General features: G+C 42.6%; 2 protein-coding genes across 18 annotated transcripts in view; one reads left to right on the top strand and one right to left on the bottom strand.

The window, feature by feature from the left end:
* The first annotated feature begins 515 nt into the window (after positions 1–515).
* On the top strand, positions 516–13,486 carry LOC129815914 (parapinopsin-like). The gene is made up of 5 exons (XM_055870126.1): positions 516–7,062; positions 7,555–7,723; positions 7,840–7,999; positions 8,315–8,557; positions 13,251–13,486. The coding sequence occupies exons 1-5, from the start codon at positions 6,723–6,725 to the stop codon at positions 13,368–13,370; spliced, it is 1,032 nt and encodes a 343-aa protein (XP_055726101.1). The 5' UTR covers positions 516–6,722; the 3' UTR covers positions 13,371–13,486.
* Positions 13,487–13,754: 268 nt separating this feature from the next.
* The window catches only part of cacna1da (calcium channel, voltage-dependent, L type, alpha 1D subunit, a), a 127,748-nt gene continuing 123,067 nt past the window's right edge, over positions 13,755–18,435 (bottom strand). For all 17 annotated transcript variants that reach the window (XM_055870041.1, XM_055870042.1, XM_055870043.1 and 14 more), the window contains one exon: positions 13,755–17,416. In XM_055870041.1, the coding sequence (XP_055726016.1) occupies positions 17,111–17,416 (306 nt within the window). In that variant the 3' untranslated portion in view covers positions 13,755–17,110. The remainder of the gene's footprint in view (positions 17,417–18,435) is intronic.

The following is an 18,435-nucleotide window of genomic DNA, read 5'->3' as shown; positions in this document are numbered from 1 at the left end:
TCTATTGCAGTGAGAGGGATTTCATTCCAATGATCTCCACTATTGGCATCAGACAGGGTAGATAAAGCCCGTTAAACTTAGATACGAACAGAGTACTGAAGTTCTCTTGATTAATTCCCCCCATTTTATATTTGAAGAATTTAGAGTAAACCCATGTAGAAATAAAGAATGGTTCTGATTTCACTATAGTTGCACGAGGCACTGTCCACGGTGCTGATTTTCGCGCCAGTCTTTACGAAGCGGGGAAGTTTATGCACGCAACATTGAAATAAATGTACTAAACTTATACCAGCCTACTGAATTCACAGTGTGTGTCATGTAACAATCAACTCATCATGCCAACTACATTTCACAAACAATTTTTTTTCACCCACAGATTTAGAATGATTGGCCGAGATTAAACAGGTTTCGAAAGTACTGCGTTGAAAGCGTTTTTTTAAACCTCATGGCTCGATTTTAATTCAGGACCCCCAAACACTCGTAATCTCTGTCTTGATTTAATGAAAGTTAAACCTCTTAGAAGGTTATGCACTGGACTGACAACTTACTGTGCTGTCTGGCCTGTTAACTCCATGGAGCTTAACTCCAGTCTCGCCACCTGTCAGTCACCCTCTGACCTGTCACATTATAACTTTCTCTGGCTCTCTAGAAGGAATTTTGTATCACTGTGCAAACTGCCCCATAGTCAGTTGTGTCCAATTGTGAATAGTCTTATGTGATAGGCTCTTTCTCATGTCATTTTATTATGGAATAACTCCTGTATTTCAGGTCAACATCTGAATAACTGTATGCTAAAGCTACTGTAATTGTTAGAACAATTCCCATTGTTAGATGATTAACATTTGTTTGGGCCAAATATGTAAAGTGTGACATGGGCCAGGGCCAATCATTTCAGTGCGAATTCCATCATCCCGACTAGTGGCATGTACCCTTTCAACCTCTATATTCTCTACGGTTTAAAGAAACAGGATTACCCCTGACTTAATTATCAAAGTGATTATATATGTACAGTATTATAGACTATACACTACCGGTCAAAAGTTTTAGAACACCTACAGTTGAAGTCGGAAGTTTACATACACCTTAGCCAAATACATTTAAACTCAGTTTTTCACAATTCCTGACATTTAATCCTAGTAAAAAATCCCTGTTTTAGGTCAGTTAGGATCACCACTTTATTTTTGTAAGGGGTGCGTACTGGCGGCAGAGAAGTTAGACGCAGGAGAGCAAAAACTGTGTTTCCAACGGCGCAGTTTAATAATAACAACCCACCGGAAAACAGAACAATCAATAAATGGGTACATAACCCGACGCACACCAGACATAACGTGCACAAGCACTTACAATAAACAATTCCGGACAAAGACATGGGGGAAACAGAGGGTTAAATACACAACATGTAATTGATGGAATTGAAACCAGGTGTGAGGGAAGACAAGACCACACCAATGGAAAATGAAAGGTGGATCGGCGATGGCTAGAAGGCCGGTGACGTCGACCGCCGAACGGCGCCCGAACTAGGAGAGGGACCGACTTTGGTGGAAGTCGTGACAATTTTAAGAATGTGAAATGTCAGAATAATAGTAGAGAGAATTATTTATTTCAACTTTTATTTCTTTCATCACATTCCCAGTGGGTCAGAAGTTTACATACACTCAATTAGTATTTGGTAGCATTGGCTTTAAATTGTTTAACTTGGGTCAAACGTTTCGGGCAGCCTTCCACAAGCTTCCCACAATAAGTTGGGTGAATTTTGGCCCATTCCTCCTGACAGAGCTGGTCTAACTGAGTCAGGTTTGTAGGCCTCCTTGCTCGCACACGCTTTTTCAGTTCTGCCCATAAAATTTCTAGAGGATTGAGGTCAGGGCTTTGTGATGACCACTCCAATGCCTTGACTTTGTTGTCCTTAAGCCATTTTGCCACAACTTTGGAAGTATGGTTGGGGTCATTGTCCATTTGGAAGACCCATTTGCGACCAAGCTTTAACTTCCTGACTGATGTCTTGAGATGTTGCTTCAATATATCCACATAATTTCCCTTCTTCATGATGCCATCTATTTTGTGAAGTGCACCAGTCCCTCTTGCAGCAAAGCACCCCCACAACATGATGCTGCCACCCCCGTGCTTCGCGGTTGGGATGGTGTTCATCGGCTTGCAAGCTTCCCCCTTTTTCCTCCAAACATAACGATGGTCATTATGGCCAAACAGTTCTATTTTTGTTTCATCAGACCAGAGGACATTTCTCCAAAAAGTATGATCTTTGTCCCCATGTGCAGTTGCAAACCGTAGTCTGGATATTTTTTCCAAGCTGTTTAAAGGCACAGTCAACTTAGTGTATGTAAACTAAGGCACAGTCAACTTAGTGTATGTAAACTTCTGACTAACTGGAATTGTGATACAGTGAATTATAAGTGAAATGATCTGTCTGTAAACAATTGTTGGAAAAATTACTTGTGTCATGCACAAAGTAGATGTCCTAACCGACTTGCCAAAACTATAGTTTGTTAACAAGAAATTTGTGGAGTGGTTGAAAAACGAGTTTTAATGACTATGTAAACTTCCGACTTTAACTGTACTTAATACGGAACATTTCAAAAACGTTGAAAGTTTCTTCAAGTGCAGTCGCAAAAACCATCAAGCGCTATGATGAAACTGGCTCTCATGAGGACCGGCACAGGAAAGGAAGTCCCAGCGTTACCTCTGCTGCAGAGGATAAGTTCATTAGAGTTACCAGCCTCAGAAATTGAAAGCAAAAATAAATGCTTCATTCACAGAGTTCAAGTAACAGACACATATCAACATCAACTCTTCAGAGGAGACTGCGTGAATCAGGCCTTCATGGTCAAATTGCTGCAAAGAAAACACTACTAAAGGACACCAATAATAAGAAGAGACTTGCTTGGGCCAAGAAACACGAGCAATGGACATTAGACCGGTGGAAATGTGTCCTTTGGTCTGGATTCCAAATTGGATATTTTTGGTTCCAACTGCCGTGTCTTTGTGAGACGTGGTGTGGGTGAACGGATGATCTCCGCACTTGGTGTGGAGGTGCTTTGCTGGTGACACTGTCTGTGATTTATTTAGAATTCAAGGCACACTTAACCAGCATGGCTACCACAGCATTCTGCAGTGATATGCCAGCCCATCTGGTTTTGGCTTATTGGGACTATCATTTGTTTTTCAACAGGACAATGACCCAACACACCTCCAAGCTGTGTAAGGGATATTTAACCAAGAAGGAGAGTGATGGAGTGCTGCATAAGATAACCTGGCCTCAACCAAATTGAGTTGGTTTGGGATGAGTCGGACCACAGAGTGAAGGAAAAGCAGCCAACAAGTGCTCAACATATGTGGGAACTCCTTGAAGACTGTTGGAAAAGCATTCCAGGTGAAGCTGGTTGAGAGAATGCCAAGAATGTGCAAAGCTGTCATCAAGGCAAAGGGTGGCTATTTGAAGAATCTCAAATATAAAATATGTATTATTTCATAGTTTTGATGTCATCACTATTAGAAAATAGTAAAAAAAAAAAATCCTTTGAATAAGTAGGTGTTCTAAAGCTTTTGACCGGTAGTGTACAGTCGTGGCCAAAAGTCTGCTGCCTCAGTTTGTATGATGGCAATTTGCATATACTCCAGAATGTTATGAAGAGTGATGAGATGAATTGCAATTATCTAAAAAAACACATTTCCACTGCATTTAAGCCCTGCCACAAAAGGATCAGCTGACATCATGTCAGTGATTCTCTCGTTGCCACAGGTGTGAGTGTTGACGAGGACAAGGCTGGAGGTCACTCCGTCATGCTGATTGAGTTCGAATAACAGACTGGAAGCTTCAAAAGGTGCTTGGAATCATTGTTCTTCCTCTGTCAACCATGGTTACCTGCAAGGAAACATCATTGCTTTGCACAAAAAGGGCTTCACAGGAGAGCGAACTTCAAGGACTTCAAGGAGAGCGGTTCAATTGTTGTGAAGAAGGCTTCAGGGCACCCAAGAAAGTCCAGCAAGCGCCAGGACCGTCTCCTAAAGTTGATTCAGCTGTGGGTTCGGGGCACCACCAGTGCAGAGCTTGCTCAGGAATGGCAGCAGGCAGGTGTGAGTGCATCTGCACGCACAGTGAGGAGAAGACTTTTGGAGGATGGCCTGGTGTCAAGAAGGGCAGCAAAGAAGCCACTTCTCTCCAGGAAAAACATTAGGGACAGACTGATATTCTGCAAAAGGTACAGGGATTGGACTGCTGAGGACTGGGGTAAAGTCATTTTCTCTGATGAATCCCCTTTCCGATTGTTTGGGGCATCCGGAAAAAAACTTGTCCAGAGAAGACAAGGTGAGCGCTACCATCAGTCCTGTGTCATGCCAACAGTAAAGCATCCTGAGACCATTCATGTGTGGGGTTGCTTCTCAGCCAAGGGAGTGGGCTCACTCACAATTTTGCCTAAGAACACAGCCACGAATAAAGAATGGTACCAACATAGCCTCCCGGGTGGCCGCAGTGGTCTAGGGCACTGCATCGCAGCGCAAGCTGCGCCCCCAGAGTCTCTGGGTTCGCGCCCAGGCTCTGTCGCAGCCGGCCGCGACCGGGAGGTCTGTGGGGCGATGCACAATTGGCCTAGCGTCGTCAGGGTTAGGGTGGGTTTGGCCGGTAAGGATATCCTTGTCTCATCGTGCTCCAGCGACTCCTGTGGTGGGCCGGGCACAGTGTGCGCTAACCGAGGGGGCCAGGTGCACGGTGTTTCCTCCGACACATTGGTGCGGCTGGCTTCCTGGTTGGAGGCGCGCTGTGTTAAGAAGCAGTGCGGCTTGGTTGGGTTGTGCTTCGGAGGACGCATGGCTCTCGACCTTCGTCTCTCCCGAGCCCGTACGGGAGTTGTAGCGATGAGACAATATAGTAATTACTAGCAATTGGATACCACGAAAATTGGGGAGAAAAGGGGGTAAAATTAAAAAAAAAAGAATGGTACCAACACATCCTCCGAGAGCAACTTCTCCCAACCATCCAGGAACAGTTTGGTGACGAACAATGCCTTTTCCAGCATGATGGAGCACCTTGCCATAAGGCAAAAGTGTTAGGCAAAAGTGATAATTAAGTGGCTTGGGGAACAAAACATCAATATTTTGGGTCCATGGCCAGGAAACTCCCCAGACCTTAATCCCATTGAGAACTTGTGGTCAATCCTCAAGAGGCGGGTGGACAAACAAAACCCCACAAATTCTGACAAACTCCAAGCATTGATTATGCAAGAATGGGCTGCCATCAGTCAGGATGTGGTCCAGAAGTTAATTGACAGCATGCCAGGGCAGATTGCAGAGGTCTTGAAAAAGAAGTGTCAACACTGCAAATATTGACTCTTTGCATCAACTTCATGTAATTGTCAATAAAAGCCTTTGACACTTATGAAATGCTTGTATTTTAACTTCAGTTTTCCGTAGTAACATCTGACAAAAATATCTAAAGACACTGAAGCAGCAAACTGTGGAAATTAATATTTGTGTCATTCTCAAAACCTTTGGCCACTACTGTATATACAGTAGTCAAGCGAAAGGAGGGGGATTCCCATATAATTACATATATACTGTAACTATTTTAAATTGTAATTCATAGGATCTCTGTGGGGATTCCTCCGACTTGATAAAAACTTGTTTAGAACAAGAGGAGGCCAGTGACTAAATATAGCAGCTGCTAACACAGTGTACCAGCCAGGACCAGCACAACACAGTGTACCAGCCAGGACCAGCACAACACAGTGTTTATTTTTATAATGGTTTATTTAATCCATTACGTGGCGGTATTACTGCAGTTAAGAAATAACCTGGATAAGCAAAATTGAGCCACAACAACACATAATAGATTGGAGGAGGCTGAAATGGGAAAGAACATTCTCTTCATCTGTATTCAAATGAGCGTCCAATATTATCATAAGACAACAGGATCAAAACAGTAATTGAAAAAAGTAGCTTTATCTTATGAAAATTATTACAGTAAGGAAATACACTGAATAGTAATTGTATTTAATGATACTTGACTCGTTGACCCCCTCACGCACGCACGCGAGCGCGTGCACACACACACACAGCTTTGTTGTAGGTCCATGGTAAGTTAAAATAAGGAAGTCTGGACAGGTCAGATCAATCAGGAGAGGATAGTGACCTGGAATGCCCCTCTCTCACACACCTATTAGTCAGAGGCTGACACTTTCAACTTTCACTGACCCTGTGTGTGTCCATGTGTGTGTGAGAGAGCGAGTTAGTGTGTGTGCATGTGTTAGTGTGTGTGTGAGAGTTTGTGTATGTCCATGTGTGTGACAGCAAAAAAGCTTAGGTAGTCAGACATTTCCCAGAAAGCCCCTCTCTGGAGGGACACTGATTTTCGTCAGGGATGTCAGGGAATGAAAAGGGATCCTGGGAAGTTTAAAATTCCTATCACCTTGACTGGAGTAGTTTAACACATATTCCTGTGAGGGCCCTTGCAATTGGTGAGAGACAACTTGTTCTGGCGCCTCTACAATCAGGTGTAAATTGTGATCAAGGATCACCACCCGAGGGAATTAGTCTTTGTTAAGTCTGGATTTGTGGGACTTTACATCACACGACTTAGAACACCTAATCTCAGATATTCCACTCTCTGTGTCTCAGTCTGTGCACCCTTTCGTTGCCGTCAGAGTGGTGTGGGGGTTCTTACCACCTCCAAGAGTGAGAGCCTGTGTGGTTGTTGTCGTTCTATATCTATGATGCAGCTGTCAGCCTCTCTCCCCAACGCTTCGTCCTACCTGGGACCGTCCCCCGAGGGCGAGGCGCTCCTGCCCCGAGCCGGCTTCATCACCCTCTCCATCGTCATGGCTATGTTCACCGTACCGGCCATCGTGTTGAACTCCACGGTGATCGTGGTGTCGCTGATGAACAAGCAGCTTAGGCAACCTCTGAACTACGCTCTGGTCAACATGGCCGTAGCTGACCTGGGGACAGCGCTGACTGGTGGGGTTCTGTCTGTGGTCAACAACGCTCTGGGGTACTTCTCTCTGGGACGGACCGGCTGTATCATAGAGGGATTCTCTGTGGCTCTGTTTGGTGAGTGGCTCCCAGAACCGTCTTTTGGATATACTTTGTACGTTTTTCATACACATAGACATTGATGACATTCATTCCTTCTCTACAAATATGGCCTTACTGTAAAGTGTACATTTGAAAATACTTGTACTGTATTCAAAGTCTATATTTGCTTCAAAAAGTACGATTGTATTGTTTACTTTTTTTAAAACATATTTTATCATATGGAACCATGTTGATTTTGTTTCAATTGAATTATTTTCTTATGACCATCTAGCTGAATCATTATTTTGAATCAAACACGTAATTAAACAAATTCTGAATCAATTAAAATGAGTTCTCGTAATGATTCTGTCATACTAATCAGTCGTTGCAATCTTCAGGCAACACTATCTGTAATTACTGTACCTTTAATTACAACAACAATATAATTAGCAAAATACCTTTACGATGAGGCCCTGTGGAGCACTGTATGACTGCTGTACTGTACTGTCTGGCTGGGGTGTACTGCAGGTATCACGTCACTGTGCACGGTAGCTCTGATTGCCATAGAGAGGATGTTTGTGGTGAGCAAGCCGCTAGGACCAATCTCTTTCCAGACAAAGCATGCGGTTGGGGGTGTGGCCTTGTCATGGGTTTGGTCTCTCATCTGGAACACCCCGCCCCTATTCGGCTGGGGAAGGTACTGTAATGACATCAGATTAATCCGCCACACTGCTATGTACTGATGACGTATCATGTAATGAGACCACGCAGATTATAATAGTAAACCATGACTAAACTTCACTTCCCTTACAGGTACGAGCTGGAGGGTGTGGGGACGTCGTGTGCCCCGGACTGGCACAACCGGGACCCCAATAATGTGTCATATATCCTGTGCTACTTCCTGCTGTGTTTCGCCGTGCCCTTCCTCATCATCATGGCCTCTTACTCTAAACTCATTTACACCTTAAGACAGGTAGGTCAACTCAATGTGTAGTTTACATGCACGGCCCTAAAGGTGTGTCTGCTCAGACAGTGTCTGTGCCAGTTTGGTAGTGTGCGTCATAATTAGGGCCAATCAGGAGTTTTTCCTGATCTCAAGACCTGAACCGGAAAAAGTCAGCCTGTAGGTTGGAGTTGTTCTTGGTCAGGTTATATGGTGAGGAAAAACTCCTAGCCCAAGACATACTCTCTGTATGACCACATCTTGTCTGTGCCATGCATTCAGCAAGCCTTACATACTGTACTATCTATATTCCACAACCTGGCTGTGTTGTTGTTGTTGTTGCAGGTCTCAGCAATGGGTTGTATAGAAGGGGGTGCAGCAGCCAAGGCGGAGGCTAAGGTGGCCCGCATGGTGGTTCTGATGGTGGTTACTTTCCTGATCAGCTGGCTGCCCTATGCTACCCTGGCCCTCGTGGTGGTCTCCCACCCTGATGCCCACATCAGCCCTCTGCTGGGCACCGTGCCAGTCTACCTGGCCAAGAGCAGCACCGTGTACAACCCTCTCATCTACCTCTATATGAACAAACAGGTATACTTATAAATCTACCTCTACATGAACAAACAGGTACACATACTGTATAAATCTACCTCTACATGAACAAACAGGTACACATACTGTATACATCTACCTCTACATGAACAAACAGGTACACATACTGTATAAATCTACCTCTACATGAACAAACAGGTACACATACTGAATAAATCTACCTCTATATGAACAAACAGGTACACTTATAAATCTACCTCTACATGAACAAACAGGTACACATACTGTATAAATCTACCTCTACATGAACAAACAGGTACACATACTGTATAAATCTACCTCTAAATGAACAAACAGGTACACATATTGTATAAATCTACCTCTACATGAACAAACAGGAATACTTATAAATCTACCTCTACATTAAGAAATATGTACACATATAAATCTACCTCTAAATTAAGAAACAGGTACACATAGAGTATAAGTCAAAAGTTTGGACACCTACTCATTCAAGAGTTTTTCTTTATTTTGACTATTTTATACATTGTAGAATAATAGTGAAGACATAAACTATGAAATCCCAAAATAAAATTAAATAAAATTTGATTTGTCACATGCGCCGAATACAACAAGTGTAGACCTCACAGTGAAATGCTTACTTACAAGCCCTTAACCGGAAATGCAGTTTTAAGAAAAATACGTGTTAAAAAACCTCTTAAGGATCTTTAAAAAAACATCTGCCCAAATCTAACTGCCTGTAGACCTGAAGCAAGGATATGCATATTCTTGATACCATTTGAAAGGAAACACTTTGAAGTTTGTGGAAATTAATGTAGGAGAATATAACACATTAGATCTGGAAAAAAATAATACAAAGAAAAAAATATGCGCATCATCTTTGAAATCCCGTAGAGGATTTATTAAGTAAAAAAGAGACAAGTAAAAAATAAGACATGAAAGTAACAAATAATTAAGAGCAGCAGTAAAATAACAATAGCGAGGCTATATACAGTGGTTACCGGTACAGAGTCAATGTGCGGGGGTACTGGTTAGTCGAGGTAATATGTACTGTACCTGTAGGTAGAGTTAAAGTGACTATGCATAGATAATAAACAGAGAATAGCAGCAGCCTAAAAGAGGTGGGGGGAAATGCAAATAGCCTAGACATTTGATTAGCTATTCAGGAGTCTTATGGCTTGGGGTTAGAAGCTGTTGAGAAGCCTCTTGGACCTAGACTTGGCGCTCCGGTACCGCTTGCTATGCGGTAGCAGAGAGAACAGTCTATGACTAGGGTGGCTGGAGTCTTTGATCATTTTTAGAGCCTTCCTCTGACAGCCTGGTATAGAGGTCCTGGATCGCAGGAAGCTTAGCCCCAGTGAGGTACTGGGCCTTACGGTCATGGGCCAAGCAGTTGCCATACCAGTCAGTGATGCAACCAGTCAGAATGCTCTCGATGGTGCAGCTGTATAACTTTTTGAGGATCTGAGGACTCATGCCAAATCTTTTCACTCTCCTGAGGGGGAATAGGTTTTGTCGTGCCCTCTTCACGACTGTCTTGGTGTGCTTGGACCATGTTAGTTTTTTGGTGATGTGGACACCAAGGAACTTGAAGCTCTCAACCTGCTCCACTACAGCCCCGTCGATGAGAATGGGGGTTTGCTCGGTCCTCCTTTTCCTGTAGTCCACAATCATCTCCTTTGTCTTGATCAAGTTGAAGGAGAGGTTGTTGTCCTGGCACCACACGGCCAGGTCTATGACCTCCTGCCTATAGGCTGTCTCATCGTTGTTCGTGATCTGGCCAACCACTGTTGAGTCATCAGCAAACTTAATGATGGTGTTGGAGTCGTGCCTGGCCATGCAGTCATGAGTGAACAGGGAGTACAGGAGGCGACTGAGCACACACCCCTGAGGGGCCCCCGTGATCAGTGTGGCAGTTGTGTTGTTACATACCCTTACCAGAGGGAGGTTTTTAGTCCTAGGGTCCTTAGCTTAGTGATGAGCTTTGAACGCTGGACTGTTGTCAATGAATAGCATTCTCACATAGGTGTTCCTTTTCTCAAGGTGGGAAAGGGCAGTGTGGAGTGCAATAGAGATTTAATCATATGTGGATCTGTTGGGGCGTTATGCAAATTGGAGTGGGTCTAGAGTTTCTGGGATAATGGTGCTGATGTGAGCCATGATCAGCCTTTCAAATCACTTCATGGCTACAGATGTGAGTGCTACAGGTCGGTAGTCATTTAGGCAAGTTACCTTAGTGTTCTTGGGCACAGGGACTATGGTGGTCTGCTTGAAACATGTTGGTATTACAGACGGAGAGGGAGAGGGAGAGGTTGAAAATGTCAGTGAAGACACTTGCCAGTTGGTCAGCGCATGCTCGGAGCACACGTCCTGGTAATCCGTCTGGACCTGCGGCCTTGTGAATGTTGACCTGTTTAAAGGCCTTACTCACATCGGGTACGGAGAGCGTGATCACACAGTCGTCCCGAACAGCTGATGCTCTCATGCATGTTTCAGTATTACTTGGCTCGAAGGGCGCATAGAAGTCATTTAGCTCGTCTGGTAGACTCGTGTCACTGGGCAGCTCGTGGCTGTGCTTCCCTTTGTAGTCTGTAATGATTTGCAAGCCCTGCCACATCCGACGAGCGTCGGAGCCAGTGTAGTACAATTCAATCTTAGTCCTGTATTGATGCTTTGCCTGTTTGATGGTTCGTTGGATGGCATAGTGGGATTTCTTATAAGCTTCCGGGTTAAAGTCCCGCTCCTTGAAAGCGGCAGCTCTACCCTCTAGCTCAGTGCTAATGTTGCCTGTAATCCATGGCTTCTGGTTGGGGTATGTATGTACAGTCACTGTGGGGACAACATCATAGATGCACTTATTGATAAAGCCAGCCAGTGACTGATGTGGTGTACTCTTCAATGCCATCGGAAGAATCCCGAAACCCATATGGAATCATGTAGTAACCCAAAAGATTTTACAAATCAAAAGATATTTGGGATTTTATATTCTTCAAAGTAGTCACCCTTTGCCTTGATGACAGCTTTGCACACTCTTGGCATTCTCTCAACCAGCTTCACCTGGAATGCTTTCCCAACAGTCTTGAAGGAGTTCCCACATATGCTGAGCCCTTGTTGGCTCCTTTTCCTTCATGCTGCGGTTCAACTCATCCCAAACCATCTCAATTGGGTTGAGGTCAGGTGATTGTGGCCAAGTCATCTGATGCATAACTCCATCACTCTCCTTCTTGGTCAAATAGCCCTTACACAGCCTGGAGGTGTGTTGGGTCATTGTCCTGTTGAAAAACAAATGATTGTCCCACTAAGCGCAAACAAGATGGGATGGAATATCACTGCAGAATGCTGTGGTATCCATGCTGGTTAAGTGTGCCTTGAATTCTAAATAAATCACAGTGTCACCAGCAAAGCACCCCCACACCATCACACCCCCTCCTCCATGCTTCATGGTGGGAACCACACATGCGGAGATCATCTGAGATCATCTACTCTGCGTCTCACAAAGCCACGGCGGTTGGAACCAAAAATCTCAAATTTGGACTCATCAGACCAAAGACAGATTTCCACCGGTCTAATGTCCATTGCTCAAGTTTCTTGGCCCAAGCAAGTCTCTTCTATTTATTGTTGTCCTATAGTAGTGGTTACTTTGCAGCAATTCGACCATGAATGCCTAATTCATGCAGTCTTCTCTGAACAGTTGATGTTGAGATGTGTCTGTGAAGCATTTATTTGTCCTGCAATTTTTAACAAGGCACACCTGTTAATTGAAATGCATTCCAGGTGACTACCTCATGAAGGTGGTTGACAGAATGCCAAGAGTGTGCAAAGCAGTCATCAAGGCAAAGGGTGGCTACTTTAAAGAATCTCAAATCTAAAATATATTTTGATTTGTTTAACTCTGGTTACTACATGATTCCATATGTATTACTTCATAGTTTTGATGTCTTCACTATTATTCTAAAATGTATAAAATAGTACAAATAAAGAAAAACACTTGAATGAGTAGGTGTGTCCAAACTTTTGACTGCTACTGTACATACAATACATCTTCTATTCATCTACACATGTGTATAGATGGGTTGGTTGTTTAGCAACAAAACCAACACACATTTTTCCATATTAGCATAGACGTGACATCAGTCAAAACACCTCAAAACAAGACATGGTATCAAGAACAAGTTCAAACCAACTGAAACGTGCCACTTACGATTCACACCATGTCAGTTTCTTTGTTGCTAACTATCTGGCCATTCAGAACCATAACAAGACATGCCCTTATGCCCCTTTGAAATGTGCGCATCGTTTTCGTGACGTCAGCAAACCAGTCAATTAAACACTTTGTTTGTATTGAAAACAAGATCAGATTTAGTAAGCAAAAAATTTCAAGGATGATAATAAGCCTATAAATGTGATAGGAGATTAAGTTAGACACTAATCTGTAGAATGATCACTGCAATGCGCCTTGCCACAAACCAGACACTCGTTAGCAGTCCAAAGACTCCATCTAGTGGAGGAAAATGTGAAAGTAATTTCAGTCACCATTAGCTCAGGTCCTGTGGTAGAACATTGTTTCACTGCGACTTAATCTCATACAGTTTTGCGATTGAACAGCCGCTGTTTACCATGAACAGTTATTTTAAACATTGAGGCCATTTGATATACAACAAAATGCCTGACACAGTAACAGTGTGTGATGATGGTGTTGTGTCTTGTCCAGTTCCGGAGATATGCAGTGCCCTTCCTGCTCTGTGGGAGGGACCCATGGCCATCTGAGGAGGAGGGGTCAGAGATGCAGACCACTGTGGCAACCATCAACAACAGAGTCTCCCCCAGTTGATCCATACAGGCATTTAGATAAATCCACTGATGGCACCAGCAGCACCAATAAAGTGTCACTCATATTCTATGCCTTTTTTAATACATTCATTAAATATACCTCTTAGTTTGTAAGAATATGACTTATTAATACCTTAATAAGGAGATTTATATGACTTTCTTACCTTGTCATAACCAAAAAAACTTTACAGAGTATGGTTTTAATACCACATCCAGAATGGGATGAGAGACAGGAAGTTTTAAACTGGTATGTTACGTACAGAATGTATATTAACTGTGGAATCTATTGTTATTTTATGGTAAATATAAAATACTATGAAAATGCTGTTCAATACATAATGCATGGCTTATCTATAAACAAAGCACAAATAATGAACATACAGTGTAGAATTTCAGTGTAAGTTTATTCAGTAATAATCATTAGAAAAAAAAATATCATTATTGATTAAAATGAATTCAAGGCAAAAAAAAAAGAAAAAAAAATGAATTGATACAAAACATAGAGGGTCATAATAAAGCATTTGCTACTAAGAGAAATCATGTTTACTGAATAAAAACATTACAGAGAAAATATAAGGACTTTCAAGTAGAGAACATTACCATGGGTCTTTCCATATGTTTGTACATATTTTACATTATCTTCTATTTTAATACATATTTAATAACAGTAATAGTAGTAATAGTAATCATAATAATTATAATAATAGAATGAAAACTAATCAAAATGTTTAAATCAACAAGGGTTTCTCTGTAAACTGGTATATTACCATTGGATTTATCTTTTTTTAACCCGCCAACAGAGGAACAGTGCACCTTGAAAATGTATATTTTTTTCATTATTTTTTTTTCAGATTCTTTCTGTCCCAGCATTGAAAGGTGAGGTGTAAATGACAAATATAGATTTCACTAAACCATACACACAGTCACAAAAAAGTACAAAATTGTCTCACCTTAATTCACAAAAATGTGTATAGAAAAAGGAGAAACAATAGCACTATACAGTTACTTGTGCAAAGACAAACAGCTATGTGCTAATATTGAAATACCATTGGTATAGAATGAACCAAATCATTTTCTCTTTTCTTTTTTCAGGAATCCCTGACATGAGGTAAAAGTATGTTTGTTTTATCTTTAGTTTAACACAACCTTTTTAAAAGTGTTTACAAAATAATGCATATTTTCAGTTTATCAGTAATTGCTACGAATAGTATAACGTGCCTGGAATGCGCATTGGTCCTTTCACAAAATAATTCTCAACAAAAAGACCAGAACACATTTTTTTTTACTCAAACAATTCAAAGAGCCCTTTCAATGTGCACACAAAGTGGATAGCCTACATTTTCACCACAGTATTCAGGTTGACTGAGAACGCAATGCGAACTCATGACCTACAAATCAAACACTCATGAATTACAGATCCCACACGTCTCATCACCTACCCATCATCTGTGCTTATTCAAACTATCCAGGGCAGCGCCTGAAAAAAAAGTGAACTTAGTACTTTATTTTTTGTCTGCTAGTGTAAAGTAATTTTGTGGTGCATCAATTTTCAACTTGCGTTGATATCAACAAAAGTTGAGTTTTCTTGTAAAATGAGCCATAGTACAAACACTCCCTTCTCATTGGACGGATAAGATGGCTGTGGGAAACAGACTGGTTGGTTGAGAGGAAGGCTGATATGTTTTCCCCAGACGATGCTGGACCACCACGAGGTACAGTGTATGCAGAGAGAAGCCAGAGAGGCTGAGAGAGTGAGGGGGTTAGTATTGCTTAGCCTCTCTCCAGCTAAAACACTTCGGGCCAAATATGACACGACAACACAACAGAAGAGGACAACAATGGTGGAGACCGTGGACCTACCTAGACCATGATGATACCTAGCCTGGTCCAGATCTGTTTGTGCTTTTGCCTACTCCATCGTCATGTTTTGCTTGACAATTCCGTAAGGAGTTGGCGAGAGAGCAGAACCAGACTGGCACCCAGGCTAGATGCAGCCTCATCACGTGAGCTCATCTGCCCTGTCAACATCCCTGATGAATACGTGCCTTACCAATCAACCACCATGCATCCCGTCTGTCCTGGCTCACACCGGCCCAGTCTGTCACAAGTCTCGCACACAACAACATAAAGGCCAAGTGATTAGGAAGATTCAGTTTGAAAGGATCAGTGGAATTAACTTACATTAATCGTGATCAACAAGTCGTATATTGAGGAAAAATCCCAATAAAAGCATTGAGAACGACAGGGAGATTTCTGTTCATCTCACGTCTATCATATTGTTTTCTTTCAGCAGCAGAAGGCATTTCAGTTGGGACAGATGAAACTAATAAAGTTGTAGAATTCATTTGAAAATGGGAGAATGAAGCAGCATTGTCAATGCACTAGGCATTTGACCTTTCTGTGCTGTGCACCTCCTCTGCACAACATATGCAAACACGGAAGTTACGTATCACATCTTTATAAAGGTAGAATAGCCTCCTTGAGCTTTAGCTAACATCAAGTCCTACAAAGATGCTCTTAATAAGGGGTACTTTACTTTGTGGTACTGGTGTTGGTGTGGTTTGAGTAACACATATACAGTGTTCTTATGCTCATAAAACAAGTAAAAAAACAAAGACATTTGCATATCTTGTGCAGCTGTGTTGTTACACGAAAAACAAAACAATTAAAAAAAGCTGTTCACAGACATGTCAAGGATGCATATGAGCAACAACAAAGAAAAGGCAAATAAATGTCAGAATATTGTACCTAATAAAATAATAACACCAGCGATCTTCTTTCCTGGTAGCATAATAGGATTCATTAGGGTGTGTATTGCTGATCTTCTTTTGAAATGGTACACAATTACAAAATATAGAACATCTCTTTACAAAGTTTTTCTTTTTGTTTATATAATACAATTCATTTACACTATATCTACTATGAAATATTCATCGTCAGGCTATTGTCAAATGAAAAACAACCTGCCTGCTGGTGCATTTATTCCATGCTGTAGTCGTCTCAGAAGTGTATATCTCCAGTTGGAAGATGCTATAAATGTGACTGATATCTCCTGCATACGTAAACGGGTTATTCTCTAAGAATCTGTTCGTTGTGAACCATCTACAGTCATCTTTTAATTATTTATGTCAATGATTCCGGGATCAAAGTTATACTAAAACATCTAAGGGGGGTTAGGTGGGGAGAGATATGCCTTTCTATGCTTGCATTGAAAACTTGCATGATATGCCAAAATCTTAATAAAGTGACAGAGGGAATGACATCTTACATCTGATTGTCATCACCCTTAACAACCTGCCCACGGTACCTCACGCCTCTGCCAATAGGTCCATCTCCTCCACTGACACGCCATGTCCTCGTCTGCAATTGGCTCGTTGATGAACCTGTGAGTGTCACCTCCAGACGGTGACCTATGACAGATGGTCATGGCCTCCTATGCGCCAGTAGTGTCGGTCTGGGAGGGTGGGACTAACATGGTTCCCTGGCACCAGAATTGGCTCCTGGTCCTGTGATTGACAGAAGTAATGTGAATTCCCTGGCTGGCAGAGGGCGAGTGAGAGAATAAGTGTGTGTCTCTCTCCTCATAGGTGCCTTTCTCTTCCATGTAAAAGGCACTTCTTTTGGTCGTAAGCCAATAGATGCATTTCTCATTTAGTTTTCCACTGATGGTACTGTAGTCTATATGAAGTAGAGTACATACAGCTAGTAGTTAGTTTCTAGTAGTTTATTCTCCAGGAGATGCTATAAAGTGGTGATGCAGATCATCTCGTCTGCCAGGTCCTCCTCGTACGGTAATCTAAGCTCCACCTCCGGCTCCTCGTCACTGTAACTGGCCGTGGCGTCCTGGAGGTCGTAGTCCCGCTCGCTCATGACGGGGTACACGTTGACCCCATTAACCGCCGGCGCCACACCGCCGTTCAGCAAGTGGCTGGCCGCGCTCTCCATCTCGTCAATGGTCATCTCGCACGCGTCCGCTATCTCGTGCTTGGTGGCCGCCACGAACTTTGGATCCTTGGCGTATCTCCCGAGCCCCTCTGATATCAAAACCTGCGTGGCAACAGGAGAAAACCGACCACATTGTGTAAACGTGGGTCATTTAAATTACTGTTAGTCACCAAAGTTTGTATATCTGAGTCTGAGTGTTTAAACCATCAACACCTGTGGCAACTCCTGTAGCGTGCACACCACCCACCGCTCCCGAGTATTTTACTCGCTAATGTCCAATCTCTGGATAATAAAATTGATGAGCTCAAGGCAAGAGTTGCTTTTCAGAGAGACACCAGGGATTGTAACATACTCTGCTTCCATGAAACATGGCTCTCTCGAGATATACTGTCTGGCTCTGTAAAGCCAGTTGGGTTCTCAGTACATATCGCCGACAGAAACAAACATCTCTCCGGGAAGCAGAAGGGTGGAGGTATATGTTTTATGATTAACGACTTATGGTGCAACTGTGATAACATACAGGAACTCAAGTCCTTCTGTTCACCCGACCTAGAATATCTCACAATCAAATGTTCTCCCGAGAGAATTGTCATCAATAATAGCCACAGCAGTCTATATCCCCCCAGGCGGATATCACTGGACTTTATGGAAACTGGAAACCACATATCCCGAGGTTGCATTTATTGGAGCTGGGGATTTTAACAAAGCAAATTTGAGGAAAAGGATCCCGAAATTCTATCAACATATTGATTGTTGTACACGTGCTGCTAAAACTCTCAACCATTGTTATACTACCTTCCAGAATGCATATAAGGCCCTCCCCTGCCCTCCATTTGGCAAATCGGACCAGGATTCCATCTTGCTCCGCCCCTGCTGTGGTGAGGACTATTCAACGCTGGTCTGACCAATCGGAATCTACGTTTAAAGATTGTTTTGATCGCGCGGACTGGGATATGTACAGGGTAGCTTCAGAAAATAATATCGACACATATACCGATACGGTGAATGAGTTTATTAGGAAGTGCATAAGAGATGTTGTACCCACTGTGACTATTAAAACCTACCCCAACCAGAAACCGTGGATAGAAAGCGCGAACCACCGCATTTAACCATGGAAAGGT

Source organism: Salvelinus fontinalis, chromosome 18 (genome assembly GCF_029448725.1).
Source record: "Salvelinus fontinalis isolate EN_2023a chromosome 18, ASM2944872v1, whole genome shotgun sequence".
Classification (NCBI taxonomy): domain Eukaryota; kingdom Metazoa; phylum Chordata; class Actinopteri; order Salmoniformes; family Salmonidae; genus Salvelinus; species Salvelinus fontinalis.
Note: the sequence above shows the minus strand (reverse complement) of the source record. Positions and strands in the feature narration are given on the sequence as shown.